At 43.5% G+C, this 27,220-nt stretch overlaps 1 protein-coding gene across 3 annotated transcripts in view; it reads left to right on the top strand.

Annotated features, from left to right (window-relative positions):
* Nucleotides 1-27,220, top strand: part of TAF3 (TATA-box binding protein associated factor 3) — a 183,844-nt gene that overhangs the window by 146,179 nt on the left and 10,445 nt on the right. For all 3 annotated transcript variants that reach the window (XM_040451487.1, XM_040451485.1, XM_040451486.1), the window contains exon 4: nucleotides 1,801-1,883. In XM_040451487.1, the coding sequence (XP_040307421.1) occupies nucleotides 1,801-1,883 (83 nt within the window). The remainder of the gene's footprint in view (nucleotides 1-1,800; nucleotides 1,884-27,220) is intronic.

The raw sequence follows: 27,220 nt of genomic DNA, 5'->3' as shown, positions 1-27,220 counted from the left end.
CAGAGTTGAGGATGCCTAGGTGAGAAGGAAGTTTCCTTAAAAGACTGGAGGACACGGACGAGTGCGGTTGTGGGTGCAGAGAAGTTTATAGGTTATGGGCTCAAGAAGTCCTGCCTGGTGGCCTCAGTGGGTTTTCCTATGGAGTTCGAGGGGCAGAGGAGGAAAGGAAATCACGGGATAGGTCTCGGCTCGGAAGAGGTAAGGGTGTGACGTCATTGCTTCAGATAAATTCTTTCAATGTATCTCCTGTGCACTTACATGCCAGTGCCTGTGATGGGCACTATGAAGTAGCGATAAACACAACAGACACGGTCTCTGCCCTTGACCTAACTTAGCTGGTCGTCCAGACACACAGATAGCATTAAAGGCACAGATGGAATTGCAGTTTCTGATGGTACAAGTTTACACGATCTTTACATTTTTCTTTGAAATTACTCCGTGCCCTCGAGGATGATTTTAGATTGATCCTGGGCAAATGGTGAAGTACCCAAGGGGCAGGGAGTTCAGAGTGCTTGCACTTGTTAACTCAGTCTTGGAGTGCCTCCCACATGCCACACACTGTTCAAGACAGTGGTCGAGAGGGGCTCAGTCGGTGAAGCATCCAACTCTGGATTTCAGTTCAGGTCATGATCTCACAGTTTGAGACTGAGCCCCACGTCAGGCTCTGCATTGACAGCACAGAGCCTGCTTGGGATTCTCTCTCTCCTCTCTCTCTCTGCCCCTCCCCTCCACGTGTGACCTCTCTCTCTCTCTCAAAATAAATCATTATTTAAAAAGAGAGAGAGAATGGCTGAAATCATGGATCTTGATGTGACGATGGATTTAAAAAAGGGGGACAGGTAAAAACACATGACAACATAGTAACTTTGATCGATGTGCAACAGATTAACGAGATATATATCGAGCATTATGTTACATATTCATTCCCCTTCAGTGGTTTGCAGTGTAGTGTTGCATCCTTCCGTACCCCACGACCAGGGATGTTAAACATCTGGCAGTTCCTGGACACTTCCGTTCCCCAAAGAACTGTCCCACCAAAAATGCCAACAAAACACTTGTTGAAAAACTCAGAATATAGATGGTAACTTGAACGACGGGGCTTCTGTTCAGCCTGCTCATTCAAAATACTCTACCATGGCCCCTTGAGACCACCAATTGTGAGGAACCCCTGTATAATCAGACTTGATCCCCTTTCTCTTAGCTCCAGTATTTGTGAAGATCTTCAACTTAGCCATCGGTCCTTGCCTTCACTACAAATCCTAGTGTATGTTTCTTCTTTTACAGTATTTCGGATCTGTTGGCCACCAGCCAAAAACAAAAACAAAAAAAAAACGGAGCAAGTACACTTGGTGTTTCCGTTTTCTTATATGATAACGCCAGACTTAAGATGAGTTTCTTGTTTTTCAAGTTCCATAAATAGATGCGTTTTATCCCATTGTGGAGATATCATTGCATTTTTTTTTCTATTTACATGAAGTCCGGCAATGATGTAAGTGTTTGCCAAATGTCTAAAAACTCTAACAATAAAATGCAAGAAATTAAGCATGACCAGGAAGAAAGAAAGAACTCCCACGCTTAGGTAAAGTGAGTCAAGTTTGGGGAATTTCTCATGATGCCAGAGAGCCTTCAGTTGTTGAGAAGCAAAAGCAAAATACGCCCAGAGTAACCTTGCATCTGGCATGGTAGCCACATTTGAGGCTTACACTGGCCTAGGAGGTTTATGGAAATGAGGCAGGAGGAGAAGAGGTGGGAGGTCTTTCGCTGAAAATGCATTTAACTCCCCTGTAATAACTCCAACAGATAAAAGTGGAACCGGTGCTTCCCGCCCCCAGTCCGGTCATCCCCCGGCTGACGCTGAGAGTTGGCGCTGGCCAAGACAAGATGTAAGTATACTCGTTGTCCGTTGTCCGTTAGAGCGAAGGGAATCGAACTTGCCCGTCTCTGCTCCTTCCTGGTGGGCTTAGAACTCTCACCTTTTCCAGGTGTGAATGTGTGGAGGGTCAAGCTTTATTTTGAGAATTCTTCATTTTTCGAGTTGTATTGGTTTCTTCCTCAGAGTAAATGCTTATTGCTTTCTTTGACATCCAGGATCCCTTCTTGTTCTTTTTCCCTTTTCGGAAGACATGATATGAATTAAGGTCTACAACACTCTTACGTGATTTTAATAAGGTGATAAAACATCGGTCTATTTTTGTAAATTATGGTAAAAACGATTCTTTTTCTAAAAATCATTCTGTATGTCGTTTAAATGAATTCCATCAGCTGTAAGTACTAGTTTACAACCTTATTTTTTACCAGTAAGCCTGAAAATGGATTAGTTTAAATTGCAAACAATCAAATATTGTGTCGAAAATAGGCTTACAGGGCATTTAATTGTCATTCAGATTTTAGCCATAATAATGAGAGTAGGAGCCATGAACTTATATAGTAGGTAGAGTAGGCAACAGAAAATACGCTTTGTGTTCTCAGTGGTTCATTCTTTCTTAAAAGTTCGTGTGTGTTTTATGCTGCTGCGTCTGCTGATTCCAAATGTAATTCACTGAAAGAGTCCAATATCATTATTATGAACGGAAGTATAGAGGCAAATGTGATCTTCTAGGAAAGTGTATGCTCTTTTGAAGATTGAAGGAAGAAAATAGTTCATCCTTTTCTTACCTAAATTATCCGCATAATTTCCACCCTTTTTGGTTTCATCAGTAGGAACCTAGACAGTGGGTGGTAGTGTTTAGACAGTATCACAGAAATACTGTAGATTCAGTCCTTTTTTTAAACCAGATACTCTTATACCCCATGCTCTCTATTTTACCTACAAAAATTTGAATAATGCCCTCCTCCCTCCCTCAACCAGTGGAGGACAGAAGGCTGATTGATGAGCAAGGAAGCCCAACCAAAGTAGCAACTGATACCATCGTTGTGAAAATTCTATATTTGGGCTCATTCCTCTACGGGCAAGATATTCTTGTTTATCATTCAACAAATACTCTTCTCTTACTGGTTCACATTTATTACTATTTTCTCAGTAACTCACCATGACTTAATCTTTACTTCCGCAAGAGTTCGGCTTGCTCAATCCCTTTAAGGTTTGTAAAAACACTTTGATAATAATATTCATTTCATCCACCCTTGAGCATCTTTCATTCATTCTGTTGACTATTTTTCTCCTCTCAATAAACCACTCATACACTTAAGATATTGTGAAATATGAAAAATAGATCCTGTTACCCCGGAACAGATTGTCCAGTATTAGGGAAACTGTAATACTCAAACATTCCAGACAAATTGCCCGTGACAGTATAACATTATATAATTATGCGAACCTTCGGATATTTAGGTAAATAACCCCCGTGTTATATGAATAATTACTCATTTGGCCAGAGTCAGGGACAAGGAAGTGCTTATAATGAACAAAGGAATAAATTAAGTGAAATAGATTACATTTTAAAATAAGAGAGAAAAAGAGGCCCGTGTCACCTAGTAATAGGATTTTATGTAAAATGTATCTTAATCAGTAAAGAGCCTTTTTCTTTTTCTTTTTTTTTTAATCCAAATCAAGGATCAGCCCACTGTGGCCCATGAACCAAACCAGTTTTCGTGTGGCGCACAAGCCAAGAAAGCTTCGAAAAACTTAAGAGTATCTTATGACACATGAAAATTGTATGAAATTAAAAGTGATCTCTTATTGTTGCAGCATAAGGGTACGTGGCTTATTCCACGGCAATAATGGAAGAGAGGAAGTCGATTCGTACAAATGTGCCTTTACTCAGTTTGTGCGCACCTGGGGCTCTAGCGCACTTTTGAAGTGAAGTTAACGAGCAGAGTAGGATGCGGAAAGGGGGGTTTAAATAGTCCAGGGGAAGGGGCTGTTTATTGCCGAGGAACAGGCGGAGGATAGAACCTTTTGAAATTATGGGCAAAGGGAAAAGCTTTACAGGGCTCAAATTATACCCTCTCAGTGGAAGATCTTGAAGACAACATTTAGTTTCTGAAGTTTCCCAAGTGAGGAAGGTCTTCTGCCCTTGATCTGGGAAAGTACTTTGAGGTTAGATTATTTCCTCCGTCCTCTGTTGTTGTTCCTCGAGGCAAGACCGCGGTCCCTTGTTTTTTCCTTTCTGTAACGTGCCTGGAGCCTGTATTCTAAAGAACCTACGGGAAGTCCAGGACCTCCGCCAGAGAGCGTGGACGTTCAGGGTGACTTTGCAGGGACTGCACTTGCCTTTAACACGCCCCCCGGTGAGGGGCACGCAGCGTTGCCCTCAGTCAGGAACGGAGGTGGAAGCGGAACACTAACCCTGAAACCCCGGTGTCCGCACGGTGGGGCTGGTGAGCAGAATGGCCGGGAGACGCGGCACCGTGAGGCACATACGAAGACGGCCCAGGCCCAGGCCCACCTCGCGGTCGAGCAGGTGCGCGCTTCCCCAGGCACGGCCGCCTGGACTGTGTTGATGAGGATCGCGAGGTCACACTTGCACTTGGGGACGGGCCGTGTCATCTGTCCTCCCGGTCTTCCCGCTCACCGAGTTCGTTTATTCTGAGCAGGTGAGGAAGAGCGAGCTAGCTTACGGCGCTCGTTCGTTCGTTCGTTCGCCCATCTCTCGGAAGGGAACGGCAGAGCACGGTGCTGGGGCAGGTCGGGGGCAGGGACCGTTGGACGAGACGGTCCGGAAGGCCAGGGCCAAACGGGACCTACAGCTCTTCTCAGTTTAAGTGTGGGGCTCAAGGCACCGTTAAAGGAGCTTGTCATTGAAAGGGTGATCTTAGGGGCGGCTGGGGGCACTCAGTGGGTTAAGCATCCACCTTCGCCTCAGGTCCTGATCTCGCCGTTCGGTTCGTGGGCCCAGCCCCGCGTCGGGCTCTGCGCTGCCAGCTCGGAGCCTGGCGCCTGCTTCGGATTCTGTGTCTCCCTGGCTCTCTGCCCCTCCCCTGCTCATGATCTGTCTCCGTCTCTCTCTCTCTCTCTCTCTCAAAAATAAATACACATTTAAAAGAAATGTTTTTACTAAAATATTTTCAAAGAAAATAAGCATTTTGTGGCACCTGGGTGGCTCAGTCAGTTAAGTATCTGATTCTTGGTTTCAGCTCAGGCCACAAGGTCACGATTTGTGGGTTCAAGTCCCGTGTTGGGCTCTGCACTGACGGTGCAGAACCTGCTGGATTCTGTCTCCCCCTCTCTCTGCCCCTCCCCTGCTTGTGCTCTCTCTCTCTCTCTCTCTCTCTCTCTCAAATACATGAACTCTTTTTTAAAAAGTCCCTTAAAAAAAGGAAAATAAGCATTTTATATTTCAAAATGTAGCCAGATTTAGCTGAAAGGCATTTGACAGGGTGAAACGTGTATAGTGGGCTCTCGTGATGAGTTCTTTAGAGAAATCACAGCAGATGGTTTTTATCCTACTCTCTGCCTTTTCCCTCTTTATGTGAAACGTTGTTTATTTGTTTATTCATATATAACTTTTTTCCCAGTCTAAACAAGCTGACACTGTCCCTTCGAGAACGTTAACTCAAAGAGAACAAGAAAATTACTAGACAATAGAAATAGGAAACTAATCCCAAGGAGAGGAAAAAGAAGCAAATGATTGCGTGTCAGATGGAACTATGCTGCCTAGCAATCAGGGCAAGAAGTGAAACAGCGTTTTTAAAAAGGAAGAAGATACCTCTCAGTTTCTCAAGAGAGACAAAGCTCTTCAAGGCACCAAACTTGAAACGTTATTCCCATGCCGATCCAGGGGAGAAAACAGTGCCTTCCGCGGCAGCCTTTACCGCAGACACAAAGACAGTTTCTGTCCCACTGTTTCTCGCGACAAGCTCTAATCCAAAGGTACAGCCTGGTAGCCCACTCCGTGAAGAAGACTCTGGAAAGAATCCTCAGGTCTCTGGTTGAAACGCTTGTATCTTCGTTTTGTGTTGATCAAGACTCGTAGTGCCAAGTGACAGAAACCCCAATGAGCTTAAAGGGACAAAGTAAAAGGGGTTTATTTGGCTTTAGGTGAGGCGGTCTCCAGGGTTCAAAAAGTATCATTAGGACTCTGCTCGCTTTCCTATACTCCATCTTGCCACTGGATGGTGACGGACGTGGCCCCAAGTCACCCAAGGCTGGCCAGGTTCTCGGGGCTCAGCAGCCCTGGTGCCTCCCACCTCCCCCTCCCGCTCTCTCCCGTTACCAGTTCTCATGAGGGCCTCGGGGCGGGGGTCCCAGAAGGAAGGGGGGGACGAGGGACAGGCAGAAATAATTGGCATCTTTTATTTAGGACAAGGCAGTGTTCACGTTTTGACGAAGAGCATGCGGAGGTGGCAGAGAGAAGAAGCTTGTCGGTTTGAAAAAAAAAAAAAAAAAAAACAGATCCTTTAGAAGTCAAGTTCAAGTTCAAGGAACATTTCAGATCATCATCCTGTCAGACTTGGAGGGCCTTTTTGCTTTTCTATTTTTAATTTACTTTCTTTCCAATAAAACTGTCTGCTTTTGATTTAAAAAAAGAAAAAGAAAGAGATGGACACAAGACTGCCCTGGTTAGCTTGCCACTGAAACGGCAACATTTCTGGGGTGGTTTACCTATAAGAGAAGCCAAGGAACGGGAGCACTGACCCCCCCCCCAAAAAAAAATCTTAAGAATAACGGTATTTTAAAATTTATGGCAAATGACTTCTTTTTCATGCTAGTGAAAAATGTTGACATTACACATGAAGTTCCCTAAGGCGCTGAACAACTGGAGCACAAGTTGTGGGTCACACGTGACTCTTGCTCCCTGACTGTACTTAGAAACTCGGCAGACCCTGACCCACGTGTCTCAGCTGTAATTCCGAGGGGAAGCAGGCCAGAGTCCAGTTTTTTCCTACTCAGGTCTGCGGCCCTTTTCTGACTTTTCCAGACAAGGAGTCCTCGGCCTCCGTCTCTTCCTCTCTCGTTGTCGCGGACCTAAAATTATGATGAAATCTCCGAGTTTAATTTCCTCCCCTGGCACGTTGTCATTTGTTCATTTAACACCAAACATGCAGTGCATGTAAGGAAAAACACAGCACGCTGTCCGAAAAACTGACTTCGGGTTTGGGGAAATGCTTTTACTACACAGTAAAACAAGTGGAAAGATTATAATCAAAGCATTTCCATCTTACTTGTAAACAATTACAGCCGTCCGTGCATGGATGCCACATTAGAAGACTCGGGGAAATTTACTGGATTCCATTCTAATGCAATTAGAGCTAATTTCGTTCTTTAAATGAATAAAAGGTCAGCTAGTAAATCTAGCTTATCTTGAGTCCAGACTTCAATAAATTGTTTTATTTAATTTGTTGTAAAAGATCTTATCCTTAATGGGCCTAGGTCTTATTAGTTCACTTAGGTTTTAAAATATTTATGACCACCTTTTTAGATATGATTTGAATGATAGTTGGAAAGTTTCTCTCTGCAGGGTTATCAAGGCCCAGAATCACTAATTGAGTGAATATAGGAAGGTACTTAAGATTTGTTATCTAGAAAAAGCTGATGTGAACTTCCAGAATTTAAATGTTCTTTTAACCTGTGACAGGCAGAGACAATTTAGCTCTATCATGGTAACCTCTTGGATACTATCTGGCTATAATTTTCCCTACAGATCAAACTACTCACACTTCTCGTGTTTGTAACGAATCCGCACCTACTGATGGAGACACTTAGGCTCCCTTACTGTCACCGACAACAACATGGAACGTTTAAATTGTTTGCGTTCTACTCTCTCCTGTCATTTTATGGGGCAAGTATTCACCTAAAGACTTGAGAGGCCTGGTGGAACGCTTCTTCTTCTCTATCCTCCCACCTGCCTCTGACGCTTATGAGATGGATAATCGTGTCACGGCAGGACTTCTGTGATTTAGAATATTGCAGCTTGAAAAAACTGCGGTTGCCAGAGCCGTGGGTTGAAGGATGTGCCACCCTGTCCAGAGTGACCGTTTGGGCTCCTCACGGCTTGTGTGCCGGGCCCCATGGGGTGCGGCGTCCCTCCTCAGTTCTAGGAGCTTCTCCTTCCGGGCCTGCCTTCGTTCCCACCTCTCCTGCCTCTGCCCCTCCCCACAAGTGCCTTCCCCTCCCCGTCCCCCCTGCTCCGCATCTCCCCCTCCTCCCTTCTCCTGTCTCTGGTCTGAGAGGCTCCATCTAAACCTGCTAACCCGTATGGCGGCTCCCCTCTACCTGACTTCCTGTCTTGGTCGGACCCTCCTTGTGTGTACTTCCTCTGGGTTCCTCGGTCCCAAACCCACCGCATCTGGTTTCTGCTCCGGGAACTTTCCTGGAGCTTCTCACCAAGATCATTAGCCGCAGCCCCCGGAACATCCATCCTTCCTGCTACTGTGGACCCTGCTGCTTCCCCCAGGCCCTTTCTGAAACTTTCTCTTCTTTTGTCGTTCTTGATCCCACACATTCTCTGTAGTTCTGTCTGTCTTTCTTAGACTTGCTTCTTCCCCCCCCCCCCCCCCCCACCCCTGCCCCTGGCCCGCCTTACTTTGTTCTTCTCCCCAGACTGCCCCAGTCACTCCTTAGGTCTCAGGTGCAGTGATGCTTTTCCAGCTGCGATTTCTCCCCCTGATGCCGACTAGGCTTCTCGGTGACCCACTGCCAAGTTCTGACTGAATGCGCAGGGGCACCGGAAACATAGCAGTGCCAGGCTTGAACACACCATTATTTCCTCCAGCCTGGTTCTTCTTCTGTTCCTGTATCTATCAAGGGTGAGACCAGAGCCCCCGTTTTCTAGGGTAACTTGGAAGGAGGCAAAGGCTGTGTGACTACGGGAAACAACGGGAGATTCTGTTTGTTGTACTACCAGCCCGGGCATCTTGCAAACTAAGCCCTGAGCGTCTCCATAAAGCTCCAGAACGGTTGTTATGAACAAAACTTAGGGAAAGAGAAAGACTCTGTCCTAAGAAGTCTCCTCGATCCTCACTTGGGCTCTTACACGTTGTGGGCGGCACCTGTAAATCTGGGTCTCCTTGTGGACGCGAGGGGCCAGCCGCCCCAGATGGAGGCAGTGTCTGTGCCCTTATACACTGGCGTCCGTAACTGGCTCCGAGCACAGATACCGTTAGCTGGGAAACAAAGCCATGAGGTACGGAGAGAGATTTGCTTCCCAGAAAGAGAAGCTGATTATTTTTGAAGGTTTGGCTTGTCACCTGCCCAGCACATACCCTCTTCCACCTGAGTTCCGAGCTCTGTCCTCACAACGCAGGAAGCCCCAGTGTTACCAGCCAGGCACAGAGGAGTGGGTCCCCCCCCCGGCCCCCCCGCGCCCCCCCCCCCCCCTCCCAGCCACCAGCCAGCCGATCCCAGGCCCTGCCAGTTTTGTTCCTAACATTTCCCAGCTGCGTTCCCTCTCCTCTGTCCCTGCTGCCACCCGGGACTGCTGTCCCTGTGTCCCTGCCCGCTCGCTCCAGAGCCATCTACCTAGAACCCTCGGGAGCGTTGGGAGGCTGGCTCGTTCCATCCAGCATTACCAGACTGCTTGCCATTTCCCATACGGAGCCGGATATTTTTCATCTTTCTTTTCTCCGGTGGAACCTTCTGCATCGTGTGCCTTCTGACCCCTGCCTCTCCGTCAGACGCGTGTTCGTGTTCACCTCTTAGAAATTGTCATTTGTGGGGATGCCTGGGTGGCTCAGTCAGTCGAGCGTCCAACTCTTGATTTCAGCTCAGGTCACGATCTCATAGTCATGAGATCAAGCCCCACGTCGGGCTCTGTGCTGACAGCACAGAGTCTGCTTGGGACTCTCTCTCCGTCTCTCCCTGCCCCTCCCCTGCGCACACACTCTCACGTTCTCTCCAGCTCTCTCTCTCGTTCTCTCTCTCTCATTTGTTATTAGAAGACGTGGTCACAGCCTACCTCCCCATCGCTACTCCCAGCTGGCATCCCTCTCCCAAGTTCCCGGAATACGCTGTTTCCCTCTGTGTTGTTCACTCGGTATGCTTTATATATCTGTCTGTCTGTCTGTGGCTGTCCTCTTCCCTAGACCATGAGTCTCTTGGATATTGGTGTGTGTGCCCCATTCACCTTTTTTTTTTTTTAAGAGAGAGAGAGAGAGCAAGGGAGAGGGGCGGAGGGAGAGGGAAAGAGAACCTTAAGCAGGCTCTGTGCTCAGCACAGAGGCGGACGCAGGGCCCGATCCCCTGCCCCTGGGATCATGGCCTGAGCCCAAATCGGGTATCAGACAGTCCACCACTAGCCACCCAGGTGCCCCCCGTCCACCTTTTATCTCCACTACCAAAGAGTAGGAGGCATAGGTGACTGAAAACGAAGATTTGTTGAGATACGCTCAAGGATTCAGACAGGCTCTTGGCTCTTCAACCACGGAGCTGATTTTTGCTCCGAGCAGAATTTCATAGATGTGGAGCGGTGGCCAAATAGAATTTAATGGAGCTGCTTTTCCAGAATTGCTTTCACATCGGGAGCAACCGTGTTTTGGTTAAGTAAGAAACAAACAAACTTAAGAGGAGCTAAAGGAGCAACAGAAAGGTTTGTCTTCTATTTTATTTTACTTTCTTCTTCGAGTATAGTTGCGGGAGCTTACTCTCAGCCCTACAGGAAGAGAAGAAAACAACTGTGTTTGGTACAAAAGTCTTTTGTCCGAGATTGCTTTTCCTTCCTGACCGTCGCTCTTGGTGTTCTATGTGATGTTACAGGTAATTTGAATTATAAGAAGATGCTGGAAATAAGTTGCTTCAAGGAATTGGAAGGTCTCACAGGTGGAGTGACCAAAGTTTCCAAATTTGTTTTTAAATAGTATAAAGTCAGTCACTCTGTATAGTCTGTGAGAAAGGGAAATGTGGATCTTTTTAAGACCGGCATTATCTTTATAATGACAGCTGTACAACCCTGTATATCCTCTGAATAGACAAAAAAGGACACCCATCCATTTGAAAATGAAATTAGTAGAGTTCCTTTTCTTCCAGGGTACCCTGGTTGTCCATCTGTGACTCTCTATGCCACATATAGTTAGGATTTTAACAAACAAGGAGTAAATAAGGATATCTGGGCAACAAAACGTGTAAAAACCCTGATCAGGATATAATAGGTCTTTAATAAATGTTACTTGTATGTTTTTGCTTTTTAATAAGCTGACCGGACATTTGGTTTAGAGAAAAATACTTTTCACATAGGTGTTACATAGTCTTTTGCATCCTTTAGATAAAACCAAGTATAAAAAGCAAAAAGAACTTTTCAGAACATTTTGAACAAGTGCTACTGGCTATGGAAGTACTTGACTTTGTTTCTTAAATCCTGTTTTCTGATTATGAAAATAACACATGGCTAGAGTGTTTGGGTTTTTTTGCTTTTTAAGATAAACCGTCTAAAACCATGTAGCTTAGGAAGCGAATGCTCCCCTAAACACATCCTTCCCCAAATACTCCTCACCGGGTCTTCGGTGGATATTTCAGCAATTTTTTCAAAACTAAATATGGGGCGCCTGGCTGGCTCAGTCGGTGAAGCGTCTGACTCTTGATTTCTGCTCAGGTCCTGATCTCATGGTCGTGAGATCGAGCCCGGTGTCGGACTCTGCTGACGCTGCAGAGCCTGCTTGGGATTCTGTCTCTCCCTCCCTCTCTCTCTCTGCCTCTCCCCTGCTCGCCATCTCCCTCTCTCTCTCTCTCTCTCTCTCTCTCTCTCTCTCTGTCTCTCCCTCTCTCAAAATTAAATAAATGAACTTTTTTTTAATATTAAAAAACAAAAACTAAATAGGACAGGGACACCTGAGTGGCTTATTCAGTTAAGCTTCCAACTCTTGATTTTGGCTCAGGTCATGATCTCACAGTTCATGGGGTCAAGCCCCACATTGGCCTCGACACTGATAGCACGGAGCCTGCTTGTGATTCTCTCTCTCTCTCTCTCTCTCTCTCTCTCTCTCTCCCCTCTTCCCCCGTTCACGCTTTCTCTCTCTTGCTCTCAAAATAAATAAACTTTAAGAACAAAAAAAGTAGGATGGTCTTACACATCCAGTTTTTCAAGTTGGCTCTCCCTCTTTTTTGGCCATTTCAGTTATTCCAGATTTTGCTACAACAAATAAACAGCATCCTCCTATCTAGACCTTTGTGTATTCAAATATCGCTTGGTCAGAAAATATGAACGCAAGATTTTTAAGAGATTATAATGCCAAATTATCAGCCAAAAGCCCCTGCCCCTTGAAGTTCCCACCACCGATAACAAGAATGAAATAACTATGGCAGAGGAATTGGTCAGATCTGATGGTTCTGAAGTTCTAAGAAACTCTGGGGTAGCGGAAATGTTATTTTATATGTGTATCAGACTGCCTTCTGTTCTTTCTTGACGTATCCATCAGGCCAAGGTTCGTAACTTTTCTCACCCTTCCAGGCTATTCTTGATGTGACAGGATACTAGAAAGAACTTTGAGGAGACCAGAGGACCAAAATCTGAAGGGGCCATGCAAACTCACAACTAAATTCTTTATTTAGGCTGGTAAGTAGGTAGGAGCTGCATGACCTTATTTTTTTCTTTTTCTTCCTTTTTTTCTTTTTTATTCTTTATCTGTCTTTCTATTAGAATGATCTTAATTTTGAGTGTGACTTTACAGTCAGTGGAATAATTGCAAAAGCCCTTTCAGCCTCAGAGAAAAATTTTATAAACATCATCTTATTAGATTTTACTTTATTTACTTACCGCTTTAAACTCCCTTGGACTTTTTTCTTTTTTTATATTAAAAAAAATTTTTTTTATGCTTATTTATTTTTGACAGAGAGAGAGACAGAGCATGAGCAGGTGAGGGGCAGAGAGAGAGGGAGACACAGAATCTGAAACAGGCTCCAGGCTCTGAGCAGTCAGCACAGAGCCCGATGCGGGGCTCGAACTCACAGACTGCGAGATCATGCCCTGAGCCGAAGTTGGACACTCAACCCACTGAGCCACCCAGGCGCCCCGGACTTTTTTCTTTTTTAATGAACCTTCTTTTTCATAAAAATCCTTTAAACATTAAAGCAACCAAGTGATTGCTCATTATATATTTTTTAAATTTATTTATTTATTTTGAGAGGGGGGGCAGGACAGAGAGCGGGGGGGCGGGGGGGAGAGAGAGAATCCCAAGCAGACTCTGTGCTGTCAGCATGGAGCCCTACGTGGGGCTCAAACCCACGAACTTGAGATCATGACCTGAGCAGAAATCAAGAGCTGGACGCTTAACTGACCGAGCCACCCAGGCGCCCTGCTCATTAAGTATTTTATCAGTGTTCATCATAACTAGCCTATTTCTTTGGCATGTGGGAAAACATCTTTTTATCTTATCTCGTATTTTAGAGCTTAACAATTGGACACGTTCTTTGCCAAACAAATTGTTAAAACCCTCTTCACTCTCATTTTGGAAGATCATCTTTATTATCAAAGATCTAAGATCAGACAGTCTAAGAGGAGAATAATACTGCAGCTGTCCAGAGTAGGGTACATATTATACTATGTATACACAAGTGAAAATGATATATGCATATGTAAGTGTCAGGAATAGGATACATATCATACTATGTAAATGAAAATGCATAGCCTATAACTTTCAGGAAGTTATATTAGCCCACAATATATGTGTATATCTGTATTTCACTTACTTACTTTAGCCCATAGAGGTGAAAATACATATATGTATGTATATCTATAAGTATTTTCCAGGCCGTTTACCGAGGAGGGTAAGAATTTATGGGCAGCATGGTGATTTGGAGTGACGACACAGCAGCTATTATCAAATTTTAATATCTTTTAAAGAAGTGGTGTTGGATTTTTCCAAGCATGACTGCAGTAATAACTGAATTTTATAACACTCCAGTGAGATACAAATCTTAATCACAATCTTGTTCATTTTTCAAGTTCACTGAATACCGGCTTATTGCTTTTAATGTTTTCAAATAACTTAGATGTTCTTTAATCCTAAAATGAATGAATGAATGAATGAATGTTTTTATCTTTTATGGTTAAATTGCAACTCCAGCATATTTTCCTGTGAAAGCAACTTTTTCTGAGTAACTAAGCACCCTCCCCTGTAGACTTCAGGCTCAGAGAAAGATATTAAAAGTAAAGTCTCCCTGTGTTGGATAGCATTTGGCTTTGCTAGTCCTTACTAAAGGCCCCCTCTTATTTGCTGGAGAGAAGCAGAGGGCTTTCTGCAATCATAACATCTTTTAGAAGTTCTGGCTCCAGAAAATTTATTTTTCGAGAGAACACCGTCATAGGTTTACATTTTTAAAAACTTGGTCTGCATTCAATAAATATTAATTTTGATTATATACATAGTACAACTGTACTGTCAGAGGAGATAACCCTTGTGCAAGTGGCAAATTGGAACCAGATTTCGGTTCTCCTCTCAGGAACGTCGACAGAAATAATCATAATTGAAAGTAGAACGTGGAACAGGCTACAGGAGGTACATCTAAAATTATACAGAAGTTCAGGGTGATTACTTCCAGCTAGGAAGAGTTAGAAACGCCTCGGGAGAGAGTAGAATTTGAATAGAGCCCCAGAGGGCAAGTAGAATTTGGAAATGGAGAAATGTGAAAGGAAAAATAAAAGCAAAGATGCATTAAGGCAAATAACCAAAGCTCATTTTACCCTAAGAAATTTTAATGATTCTGTTGATACAGGAGTGCATTCGTGCCCTAGCTTTATTGTGTTTTATGAACCTAAATCATTCTGGATAAAATGTGTATTGCCAACATTTGTTTAAAAGTTTTTATTGTGAGGGCCACCTGGTTGGCTCGGTTGAGCATCTGACTTCGGCTCAGGTCACAATCTCGCAGTCTGTGAGTTCGAGCCCCGCGTCGGGCTCTGTGCTGACAGCTCAGAGCCAGGAGCCTGCTTCAGATTCTGTGTCTCCCTCTCTCTGCCCCTCCCCCTCTCACACTCTGTCTCACTCTCTCTCTCTCAAAAATAAACAAACATTAAAAAAATTTTTTTTAATAAAAATTTAAAAAAAAGTTTTTATTATGAACATTTTCTTTTAGTTTTTTTTTTTTTTAAATAAAGTTTTATTTATTTTGAAAGAGAGAGAGAGAGCGCGCGCAAGGGAGGGGCAGAGAGAGAGAATCCCAAGCAGGCTCCACACAGTCAGTGCAGAGCCCGGCCATGCAAGACTCAAACTCACGAACTGTGATATCATGACCTGAGCTGAAATCAAGAGTCAGTCACTTAACCAACTGAGCCATCCTGGTGCCCCTTTATGAACATTTTCAAACAGAAAAGAAGAAAATGATAAACTTTCATATCCCCATCACCTGATAGGTTTAACAGTTACCAAAATTGTGCCGCACTTGCTTGATCTAATAATCCTTTTCTTCTTTCTTTCTGCCTAAGGCATTTCCGAGCAGATCCAGGCGCAATGTCACTTTACCGCCACGTACTTTAACATGCTGCTCTAGAAATAGGGTCGGGGCACCTGGGTGGCTCAGTCGGCTGAGACGCCCACTCTTGATTCTGGCTTAGGTCACGGCCCAAGGGGGGTGGGATTGGGCCCTGGGGCTCTGTGCTGAGCGTTGAGCCACTTGAAAGTCTCTCTCTCTCCCCTCTGCCCTCTTCCCAGCTTGTGCGCGTGCTCTCTCTCTCTCTCTCTCTCTCTCTCTCAAATAAAATTTAAAAATAAGAAATAAAAATCAGGTTATTTTCTTGTATAATCACAGTGCCATTATCATACGTCAAGTATGTGAAGCTTTTCTTGTTCTTTAATACCCGGTCCATAGTCAGATGTCTCCCTTTGTCTCAAAGATATATTATGACAGTTGCTTTGTTTGAATCAGGATCCACACCGTACTAAGTACCTTTTAATCTAGAGGTCCCACCCTCTCTCCGTTTTGCCACACAGTTCAGCTGTTGAAGAAAGCAGATAATTCGTTCAGTAAGAATGTCTCACTTTCTAGATTTCTCTGTTTACTCCCTTGGAGCCCTGTAACAGGCATTTAACGCAAAGACTTCGAGCGCGGAAGATTTGATTAGATTCAAGTTCAACCTTTGTGGGACAGGACACTTCACTGCTCTGTGGTTCTGACGGCCGCCAGCAGGCACATGTCTGGCTGTCGTGACGCCATTGATGCTGATCAGTCACGTCATTAGGAGTTGTGACATGGTAGAGTTGTTTTTTAACTCAGTCATTCTTTTCACATTTATGAGCTGAGATCCTTCAATAGAGATGAATTTTGCTTTATCAGCTAGGGCATTTTGGTTCCTCTGAAGTATCGCTCATATAGGAAAGGCAGGATAAATGCTTAATCCTTTCTTTTGACTCGCCAAGCTTTAGTGTGCAAGGGCTTGGTGGAGTCCACACTATAGTGAACCTCCCGTGGTGACCGTTCATTGGTTTTGGAAAGTGCTCCATTTCTCTGCCTCTCCCTCTCGCCCTCTTCCTCCCTCTCTCCCTCTCTCCCTCTCTCTCTCTCCTCCCGCCCCTCATTCTTTTTATCGGCATCGCTGATGGGAGCTTCTTCGTGGCGTCTTCCAGAATTTAATACAATCCCATTGATCCGTGAGAGTTTCCTCACTTTCTGACACAGAATGTTCCCTGTCTGTCTCACGTATTTCCTGCCGCAGACCTGGAGTCAGGTATTTCTTCAAGGAACACACTGGTTTCTTTTTGCGGGAAATGGTTGTTAGGAACCACGGTCTGGTACCAGAGGCACTCAATGCTGCTGGGACGTCCGTGCTTCTCTTGGACGCCCTCACGGCGGAGACACATTGGAAGTTGACAAGGTCATTTCCGGTGGAGACTTAACATTACTGTTATTTCTTGGAATGTTTTCCTGTGTCTTTTCCTTTACATTAGAAATCTTCCTTGTAACAATACCACTGTTACCACTATCAATAGGACTGCTGACTCAAGTGAAAGATTACGGGTTTTTTTTTCACTCTGTGCGTTCTGAAAATAAATTCCCTATGGACGTGTGACCAAAATGCTGTCCTCCTAAAGTCACCTGAAATTATCGTCCTTCTGTGGGGTTGTATCACCAACAGGATATACAGTAAGGTTCCTTTATTTCCATTTATTTCCAACTTGTCTCTCCAATTTTACAAACTCAGTCTCCTCGACACGTGAAAAAGTTACCTGACTCCAAAGGTGAAGCTATAATAAAATCTATTCGGAGAGGTCTTCCTTTCATGCCTCTCTCTGCCTCTACGCTTCCTATTCCTTTCCCTGGAAATCGTGACCATTTTTGGCCTCACTTTTTAAGAACTATCCTTCTACTGTATCTTTTTGTAAATATGCGAAAATATGCGTTATTGTTTATCCAAATATTAATGCCCGTTTAGGGTACTTTACAGATTTTGAACATTTGACAGTGAAAGAATAATCATTTGGGTATCTCCTTTGGAAATGAAGATTCGACAATGGCTATATTTTCCTCTAATTACTTCATGCGATTTGTTTCATTTTTCAAATAGGTCATGGCTGAATTAAAAGATAAAATGTTTCCTACTTGATACGTTCTTGGGCTATGACAAGATAAAATAGCCGTTTTATGAGATGATGTAAATATTCAAGAGGCAAGCCATGAGCTTGAGGAATTAAATCCATTTACAGTTGTGTTAATTATATGAATGCTAAAAGTTGAGCTGTGAGGATCAAGAAGAATAAGGAGTAATGATTGATTTGAAGAATCCACATAAAACTGCTTCTCATAATTGTCTTTGGGTATTTGTTCCTTTTGATCAAATGTAAAATATGGAAGGGGCTGTTTCACAATTTGGCATTTTAGGCACTGATACTCTAAAGTATGATTTCTCCTGAAGTCTGAGTATGTGTTTACATGCCTAAATGAGATGAAGTAAATACGCGGCATGCCTCGTATTTACACATGCCCAGTGACCCTAAAACTTAGCAACTTAAAGCAATAAACATTTCTCACTTCCCGGTTTATGCGGGTCGGGAATTTGGGTGGTTTCGGACTCAGGTCTCGCGTGCGGCTGCCGCCCCGGGGCTGTGGTCCTGGGAAGGCCTGGCCAGGGCTGGAGCACATGCTGGGGGAGTCGCACTGGGCGGGAGGAAGCTTCCATCGCTGGTCACGTGGGCCTCATCCGGAGGCCCTCCTGACCTAGCGGCCGACTCCCCCGGAGCAAGGGATCCAAGAGACAGCAGACCAGAAGCTTCAGGGGCTCTGGCGAGGTAGCAGGATGCTGCGCACCATTGTTCCCACTGGACCATATTAGCCCTACACGGGCAGCCTGCCCGGCCTGGGAGGGGATGCACAGGGGCTGGAGGCCCAGGGGGGCGGGGACCTGGGAGGCCGACCGCTGCATTGGGTAGCGGTTGTAGCATTTCTAGGACTTCCAAAATGAGAAAAAGAAAGGAAAACCGTGATGTCTTGTGAAACCATTGTGACCCGCCTCTACAGTATTGCAGTCATGTTATAATGTTACATAATCAGCGGTCTTTTTGTGTGTGATGTAAGGACTTAGTGTAAAATACAACATGGGAATTTGTTTTGTATGCTGTTTTCCAGAGGTACGTGGTATTTCTGAGATTGATTAGAATTTTAAATCCAAAGAAGAAAAGCAAGCTGTGGCTTAAGGAACCTTTGATTTATTTTATTTTTTTTTTTTTGTCCAAGTGGCTTTTCTTCTAGACACTGAAGAATTGCCCTGTTCAGAAGTTTCTGTTAAATTCCTGAAGGTGATTACAGTAGCTTTTACGTATGGCTTTATTTTGTGACACTTAAAAATGGCTGTTCAGGGGCGCCTGGGTGGCTCGTCAGTGAAGCGTGGGACTCCTGATCGCAGGGTCGTAAGTTCAAGCCCCGCACTGGGCTCTGCGTTGGCCTCTGCACTGGGCCTGGAGCTTGCTTAAAAAAGTAAATAAATAAAAATAAAAAATGGCTGTTCGCTTTGAAAGGTAAATAAGGAAGCCATTGCGAGGGAACCTGGGAGCGTTGTAGGCAGCGGAGGAGCCAGTGCCGAGACTCTGATCTGATCGCTTAGATTACGGGCTGTGGAGTGTTTGCCCACAATAGTTGAATAATGAGGATCATTAAGCTCCCCGGGCGGACATACCCAAGTCGTGTTTGCCTCTAACCTTGGAGGCTCCTCGAGGCAGAGAGGTGAGGACTGGCTCTTTATTGACTTGTCAGGCTGGGAGTTTGCAATACAGGCCAAGCAGCTCATGACCCATTCTATTTATTTCGCCGTCTTGCGGTGGGGAAACAGGTAAAGAAATCCCCCTGAAAATCCCTCCTTCTACACGTTTTTATGAATAACGCCAGTGTTTATAGCAGTTAGGGCGCTCTGATCAAATCCTCCAGAAGGTGTCACGTGAGCGGCCTGGACCCATTGTGGGACACAGCTGTGGGCGGTGTCGGTTTCCCTGCGCGGCGCCCCTCGTCCCCCGCACCGCCCTGGAGGGGGACCGGCCGTCGATTAGGTGGGGGAAATCCGGAGAAGCAGGGCACTGTTGTCAGCAGCCCGAGCTGGGCAGTGAAGGCCGGCGGGAGTCCAAAATTCGCTTCACAGTCGGCACATTGGGTTAAGTGACCGTAATGTGTCTGGTCCATAAGTGATGAGGAATTATATCATGCTGTGCTGCTCATTTTTTCTGGAATGTGCAAAACTGAAGAGATGCTAAAGGGATTGTTCTTAAAGCTGTGTCTCCGTTTACCACAAAGTCACTTAGCCGCTAAAATCAAAAATGATTTTTCAAGCCCTTGTGTATTTTCTCACGAAATGCAAAAGAATCAAGAAAAACAAGTCACTTTAGTGACTTTCAGTGACCAGTCTCATCTCTCAGAAACAAAATTCGGACATGTTTTGTCTCATCACCCCTGAGTATCCACGTTAATGTTTTTGCTTTTGCTACTCAGAAACTTTGAATGAGAAGTGCAGATACACACACACACACACACACACACACACACACACACACACACAGCTTTAAGGGAAGTAATTCCATTGAACTGGAGGGGGGTATCAGGCGTTGTGGAAGGATTATTGTTATTGTGAGTGATTTTCATCAAAATGCCTTCTCTCTAAATTGAAAAATAAGAAGACGTGTACAAGCAGATGTCTCTGAGATTTCGGACACTTGTCCCATGAAGTGACTGCCAGTCTCTTTACACCTGTTGGCCACACTGCTAATGCTAAGCCATTCTCGGGGGCACCATGCACAGGCCTTATAGGTAAGAGAGGAATCTAAGAGAAGTGAAATAAAATGAAAGGGGATTGGAAAAAGTCAGGTAAGGCAAATAATATTCATTATGTGTTTGGTAGAGCTCAAAGCAATTAAAAGCACTTCCAGACAATAGCTAGACTGAAACCTTCTAGACGTGCTTGTACCTCACACTGATGTGATCATCATTTGTGGTCTTAGGGTGGGTATGTAGGTAAGGAATCCGAATCCATGCAGGCAAATAGAAATCTCAGAGGTCTTGGAACTCTTTAAGTAGTACGGAAGAGGAAATTGGCCTGGTGTAAAAATTTTTAAACAGACAAAAATATTCAAAAGTAAAATATTTATTTTACAAGAGAGGCCTCAATGCAATATTAGGCATGACGCTTATTAGAGTTGATGAATATGTATTAAGACACTGCTTTATACCGCAAATAATTCTAAGATAAATAAAATACCCAGCTTACTCCTACGAAATGTACTGCCTAATGAGGATGATAAAGACAGATATGCATGTATTTGGGATACAGAGTATCCCAACTGTGGACATTATATTTCTTTGAAAAGACCCAAGACCGTGAACCTACCTTAATATCTCAAAGCCGTTCAAATTTATGATTTTAATTATGTACCAGAATAGCATAGCTTCATAGAGTTCTCCTCCCTTGACCCTTTTCTTGTTGATCTCTGTTAATGATAATATACTCAGTTTAGATACACTAAATTGAGCAGCTTTTGAATTTAGCTTGGGACTTCTACGGTAGACCGTGGTCAACATTTGGCTGGAAGGCTTTAGCAAAGCCATCATGTTTTCCCAGTCATTTATTAAATAAACTATAACCTACGTACAGAAAAGTGAACAGACTATAAGTATGGAATTGAAGCCATCATTTACAAAGTCCCAGCAACATTTTAGGGGCGCCTGGGTGGCCCAGTCGGTTGAGTGTCCGACTTCGGCTCAAGTCATGAGCTCGCAGTTCGTGAGTTCGAGCCCCATGTCGGGCTCTGTGCTGACAGTTCAGAGCCTGGAGCTTGCTTTGGATTCTGCGTCTCCCTCTCCCTCTGCCCCTCTCTCACTCATGCTCTGTCTCTATCAAAAATGAATAAACGTTAAAAAAAAAAAAATTCAAAGTCCCAGCAACATTTTAGATGTGTGTATTATGGCAAGTGCTTTTAACTTAAATTTATTATACAAGTTACATATGATGATTATACATAAACCAAAACAATAAAAAACACCTCCCACTGTAATGTACACCCAAAACTAATATAACACTGTATGTTAACTATACTGGAATTAAAATTTTTTTTTTTTTAACGTTTTTATTTATTTTTGGGACAGAGAGAGACAGAGCATGAACGGGGGAGGGGCAGAGAGAGAGGGAGACACAGAATCGGAAACAGGCTCCAGGCTCCGAGCCATCAGCCCAGAGCCTGACGCGGGGCTCGAACCCACGGACCGCAAGATCGTGACCTGGCTGAAGTCGGACGCTCAACCGACTACGCCACCCAGGCGCCCCATACTGGAATTAAAATTTTAAAGACACAAAAAAGAGAAAAGAACCACATATAATCCCACCATTCAGAGCCAATTTCAGGACATTTTGGGGTGTAGTCTTTTAACTTTTTTCTAAGTGCACACTCATACATTCTTATTTGCCTTTTCTTACAAAAATTAGATTCTATTAATTTTTCCAAAATTCCATAATGGGGGGGATAAACATATCATTTATGTGAGTGTGTATTATTATCTCTTCAGGTAACAGCATGATATTTTTGTTCGTCTTCATTTATTTAACTGATCCCTATGTTGAGGTATTTGAAATTACAGTCATTGTAGTTTTCAGGATTTTTTGCAATCACAAACGCTGCTAGATTTTTGCATAGATTTCTAGACCTGGAATTGCTGGCCAAGACTAGTACATTGTTAGAAAAAGGACCCCTTGTAATGTGTACAGAGTAACCAGAGAAAGCTTAGTAAATAACACGTATTTTCCTTGGTGGTATATATCAGTCTTCAGTCTCACACCACAGATGTCTATGCCCAACAATCTGGGATTGTCTCTTCATAAACCCTCTCAAGGGGCACCTGGGTAGCTCAGTCTGTTGAGCGTCCAACTTCGGCTCAGGTCATAGTCTCACCGTTCGTGAGTTTGAGCCCCACATCAGCCTCGCGGCTGTCAGCCTATCAGCACAGGCCCCGCTTCTGGAACCTGTCCTCTGTCCCCTTCTCTCTCTGCCCCTCTCCTGCTTGCACTCTCCCCAAAATAAATAAATATTTTTAAAAATTGTATTGGGAGCTACAATAGTAGCCAGTGACTTCAAATTTGATAGACCGATACAGATTCCCAAAATGTGCTAAGTTTTACCAAACTTTATTTATGCCCATTTTAGACCTATGGCAACAAGAGATTTGCTAAAAGGCAGGAAACCCTTGCATGTCCTTGTTTAACTGGAAAAACAAGGGCAGCCACTTTTTCTCAATTCCTAATCAGTTAAATCACATTAAGTTTTAAATATTTTGAAATCAAACAATCTCAAGAACACACTCTGGGGCAGATTTGTCATCATTGGGTACACAGATGGATAAAATTAGCAGTATATTTCAAAATATAAGCAAATTTCACATGGAAGTAAAACAGTGGAACCTCGACATAAAGCAGTTGGAGAAACCATTAAAACTAGCAGAATACTAAAAGAAAAAACAAACAACATGAAAGATGTTTCTCTAATTTTAGACTGACAGTTGTTCCAGTTAAGATGGATCGATACCAGGAATATTCTCGGAACACCGATAATCTTTGGGGCAGTCGTGGATGTCTGAGATACCAGCCAGCCAGCCAGAAGTGAAGTCGATACCACACATCCTAAAGACTGTGATTCCCTGGATCAGTGGGAAATCAGAGTAGGACATTGGCTTACCACACTTTTGTGGTTCCCCAATATCCAAAGAGAGTGGAGCAAGCCTACAGGCCACAGAAAGCCCCCTTAGGGTGGAAGGAAGACATGTCGCTAAGGGTGTGTTGGTGGAATGGAATGAAAATACTTTGTCACCCTTAGACCTATGGCTGTACCTATGGTACAGGTACCTGTACAGGTACTCGGACCAGGACAGTATGCTCTGAGCCAAGCCTCAGCCTAACCTATTGGAGTCAAAAGAGGGAAAAAGGATACAACTTGATGGGATGTGTACAACTGGGACAGGTCATGGATGTGACGATGGAAGGAAATAATATTATTTGAGGTCAGAGAAGATAAAGAAACTACTAAAATAACCAGAGACGTGTTTCACATTGAACTTCTAAAAATTAATCTAATAAGTACAAGTCATACATTAAAAAAGTGAAGACAATAAAGGAACACTTGGAAATGGAGAGTAACAAGATAAATTTGCAGGAATTGAAAAGAGAACAAAGACTTGCCTTCTCAAAAATGACAGCCTTGATTTGGACATTGTGGCAAGCCAACATGTGTCTGATTGTGTTATGCAAGCTAGTACTTCTGGGTGCCTTCTCCAAATGATCTTTACTTGGAAACATAATTTTCAAGGAGGTTAAACCAACCTGCTTAAGAAGTTTACCTGTTGCTCATTTGGCGATTGGATGTGATGGTCCTGTTAAAGATTTCTTTGTTAGGTTTATGTTGATCGTAATATAGGGATATAGTTGCTCAAACTTGTCATTAAAGAATGGTGTGTAAGAATGTGCCTCAAAGGAACGATACAAAATACGGTTGAGTGTAACTAAGAATTGCAGAGTGCACTCATATTTCTGTGGACTTGAATTTGTACAGTGCATTACACCCTAATATTGATTAGTGTGAGTGATTTGAAAGCACAGGGTGGATTGCTGTGTGTCAGTTTCCTATGATTTCAGACCTACTCGTTCGTGCCAAAGACAAGATGTTTTTAGTAGTAAAGTTGCTTTGATATTAAAAATAATAATAATAATAAAATAGGTGGGCCTGGGTGGCTCAGTCGGTTAAGCGTCCGACTTCAGCTCAGGACATGACCTCTCGGTTTGTGAGTTCGAGCCCCGCGTCGGGCTCTGTGCTGACAGCCTGGATGGAGCCTGCTTCCGATTCTGTGTCTCCCTCTCTCTCTGCCTCTCCCCGACTTGTGCTGTGTGTGTCTCTCTCTCTCTCTGTCTCTCTCTCTCTCTCTCTCAAAAATAAATAAACATTAAAAAAATAAAGACAAGTACGTTTTTCAGGTTTTGGTAATCATTCAGAAGTGCTATACCAACCATCCCTCCCATTGGCCCATCCTAACATCTTTGTAACCTGTACTAAGAAAGCTATTTTATTGTCGTTTTCATGCCCATGTCTTTGATTACCATGAATATAGAACTCTTTTTTTTCTTCCCCCTGTTGGCGGCTTTTGTTTCTTTCACTCTGTATCTGCTGCTTGTGTCCTTTGCTCACGTTTTAGTACGAATTTAGTCTTTTTGGTTTTGATTTGACAGAACTCTTTATTTAACAGGAACTGAACGCTTTATCGCGTATGTGGCAAATAACTGTCCGTCATCTTGTCTTTTGCCTTTGCTTACGATATTTTACAGTGTTGGCACAATCAAATCCGTTTCCTTTCATGGTTTCTGCTTCTAAGGAGATGCCGAGAAAATCATCCTCTCCTCCCGGATTAAAAACACGTGTTTTCTTATTTGTCGGAGTATGTTAACGGTTTTACATTTTCTTTTACCAAGTATTTAATCCCTTTAGAATTTACGGTTTGCGATATACCCTATAATTTGAGTTTTCTTTTTTCCACATTAACTGCACTGTCTTACAACTCAAGCACAGTTGCTTCTCAATTCTGTTTGATCATTGTCTGTTGGAGCACATGAATATCTAAAAATCATTTTAGGTAATAGGTTCAGTTGTCATCTCCAGCAAACATTTTCCACTAGAACAGCTAATGGTAAAGTTGACACAAAGCGATAAAAGGAACAGATCCTTTGCAGATCATTTTCTAAATCCCCCCACGTCATTCCCACAAACAGGTAGGAGATAGGAAAAGTCTTTCCCTCCAGTAGCCTCTTCTTGTTGATAGCTTAGGTTTCGGTCGTATTTCTGCATCTGGTCATCACAGATCTCAAAGCTGTTTCTTCTTACTTTTTCTCCTCCCGCCCCCGTCCACCAACTCTGGGAACCCACCACCTCAGGTACCTGGGTTCTCCCCCCACGCTCCTGACCTGTCTGTCACACCTTCGCTTGCTCTCCTCTCTTCACGACACCCCATGTTTTCCTTCCCTGTCCTACATCCCTCTTTCCTCCCACATCATAGTGCATATGACTATGCAATCTTTCCCTATAATTTTATTGGGTAGAAAACTTTCCTATTTCCTAAATGTATCACTTCTTCTAGGAAATCACTACTTGCAGGACCAGCTTGTATTTGTTAGGTGTTAACATGTTAGGTGCTGAGGGTACGGAAGTAAAAAGGCTTTTCATGCCTTTGAGGAATTACCGTAGCCAAGGTAACAGATATGGGTACAGACCATTCAAATTATTCTTTGGCCTTATGGGAATTGTTTGGTCAGGTTTTTTTAGTGGGTCCTTGAAAAGAATGAGTTGTCTGTATTTGTCGAACATAGAGGGTTTTTTTAATGTCCATTGGGTCAGTTTTGTTATTTTTGTTATTTGCTTCAAAACTTACAATAACTATACCTTTCCTGGCTTTTGACTGCCTACTCTGTCAGTTCCAGAGAGACAGATACACTAAATCCCCAGTTATACCTGTGGCTTTGTCTGTTTCTTACAGGTCTGTCAGTTTTGCTTTATATATTTTGAGGATGTGTTTTGGGGCGCATTCAAATTTTAGATTATTATCTCGTCCTGGCACGTCGGACCCTTTTATCGTTATGAAGAAACCTTCATTACCGCTGGTAGTTCTCGCCTCACGGTCTGTTTTGTTTGCGGTCACATTTCCTTGTGTCCATATGCTTCTTTTGCTGGCCGCTTCCCTCAGCCTTTCCACTGCTCCGTTGTTAGATGTGTTTCTGACAAATAATATAGTGTTAGGTTTCGCTGTCTTACTCAATCTGGCAAGTAAATTGTTTAGACCATTTATATGATATAATTATGGATCTTTTGAGTTATAACCCACCTTATTTTGGGTTTTCTATTTGTCTTTCTGTTCTCTGTTTCTCCCTTTCTTATTTATTTTAACATTCCATTTTTCAGGGCACCCGGGTGGCTCAGTCGATTAAGCATCCAATTCTTGATTTCTGCCCAGGTCACGATCTTACAGTTCATGAGTTCAAGCCCCACATCAGGCTCTGTGCTGACAGCGCAGAGCCTGCTTGGGATTCTCTGTCTCCCTCTCTCTGCCCCTTCCTCCCCTTCCCTTCCTCTCTCGCAATAAATAAATAAACTTAAAAAAAAAAAAAAAAAGAACAACATGCCATTTTTCTTCATACTAGTTTAGAAATTAAACATTTACTTTATTCCTAATCTTTCCATGATTACCCTAGAAATTACTACATTTTAAATGTAATACCTTTGCACCTCCTTCCAGATAATAGAAGTACCTTAGAATACTTTAGCTCAGGCACCTGGGTGGCTCAGTCAGTTGGGCATCTGATTTCAGCTCAGGTCATCTCATGGTCTGTGAGTTCGAGCCCTGCGTCAGGCTCTGTGCCGACAGCTCAGAGCCTGGAGCCTGCTTCGGATTCTGTGTCTCCCTCTCTCTCTGTTCCTCCCCCACTCATGCTCTGTCTCTCTCTCTCTCAAAAATAAACACTAAAAAAAAAAATTTTTTTAATTAAAAAAGAAAAAGAACAGAGATGCTCAGAGTGGTGCATAGGCCTTGGAACATAGTAGTTTATGTGTTGCAATAGATAGTGATGAAATAGGAAGCACTCATAAAATACTTCCTGTCCTTACTAAAACATGACAGGTGTCTTGAGGAAAAGTATTTTTGTGATTATTTAAGTTGCAAGGTGAACTAGCAGCTTTCCTCACAAAATACTATTTCTACTTGAAAGAGCCACTTACAAACTGCGCTTACTCACATTTGGATATTTGGCCAACATTGCATCAAAAATGAATAAAGGAAGCCTGTCACCACAAGGAAAATCCTCAGGGGAGAATATTTGTTGTAAATGACAAAGTAGAAGCTTTTAAGTAAAAATTCGAA

This window comes from Herpailurus yagouaroundi, unplaced genomic scaffold (genome assembly GCF_014898765.1).
Source record: "Herpailurus yagouaroundi ecotype Mexico unplaced genomic scaffold, PumYag 203, whole genome shotgun sequence".
Taxonomy (NCBI): Eukaryota; Metazoa; Chordata; class Mammalia; order Carnivora; family Felidae; genus Herpailurus; species Herpailurus yagouaroundi.
The sequence above is the reverse complement of the archived record's forward strand: the minus strand, read 5'-3'. Positions and strand labels throughout refer to the sequence as shown.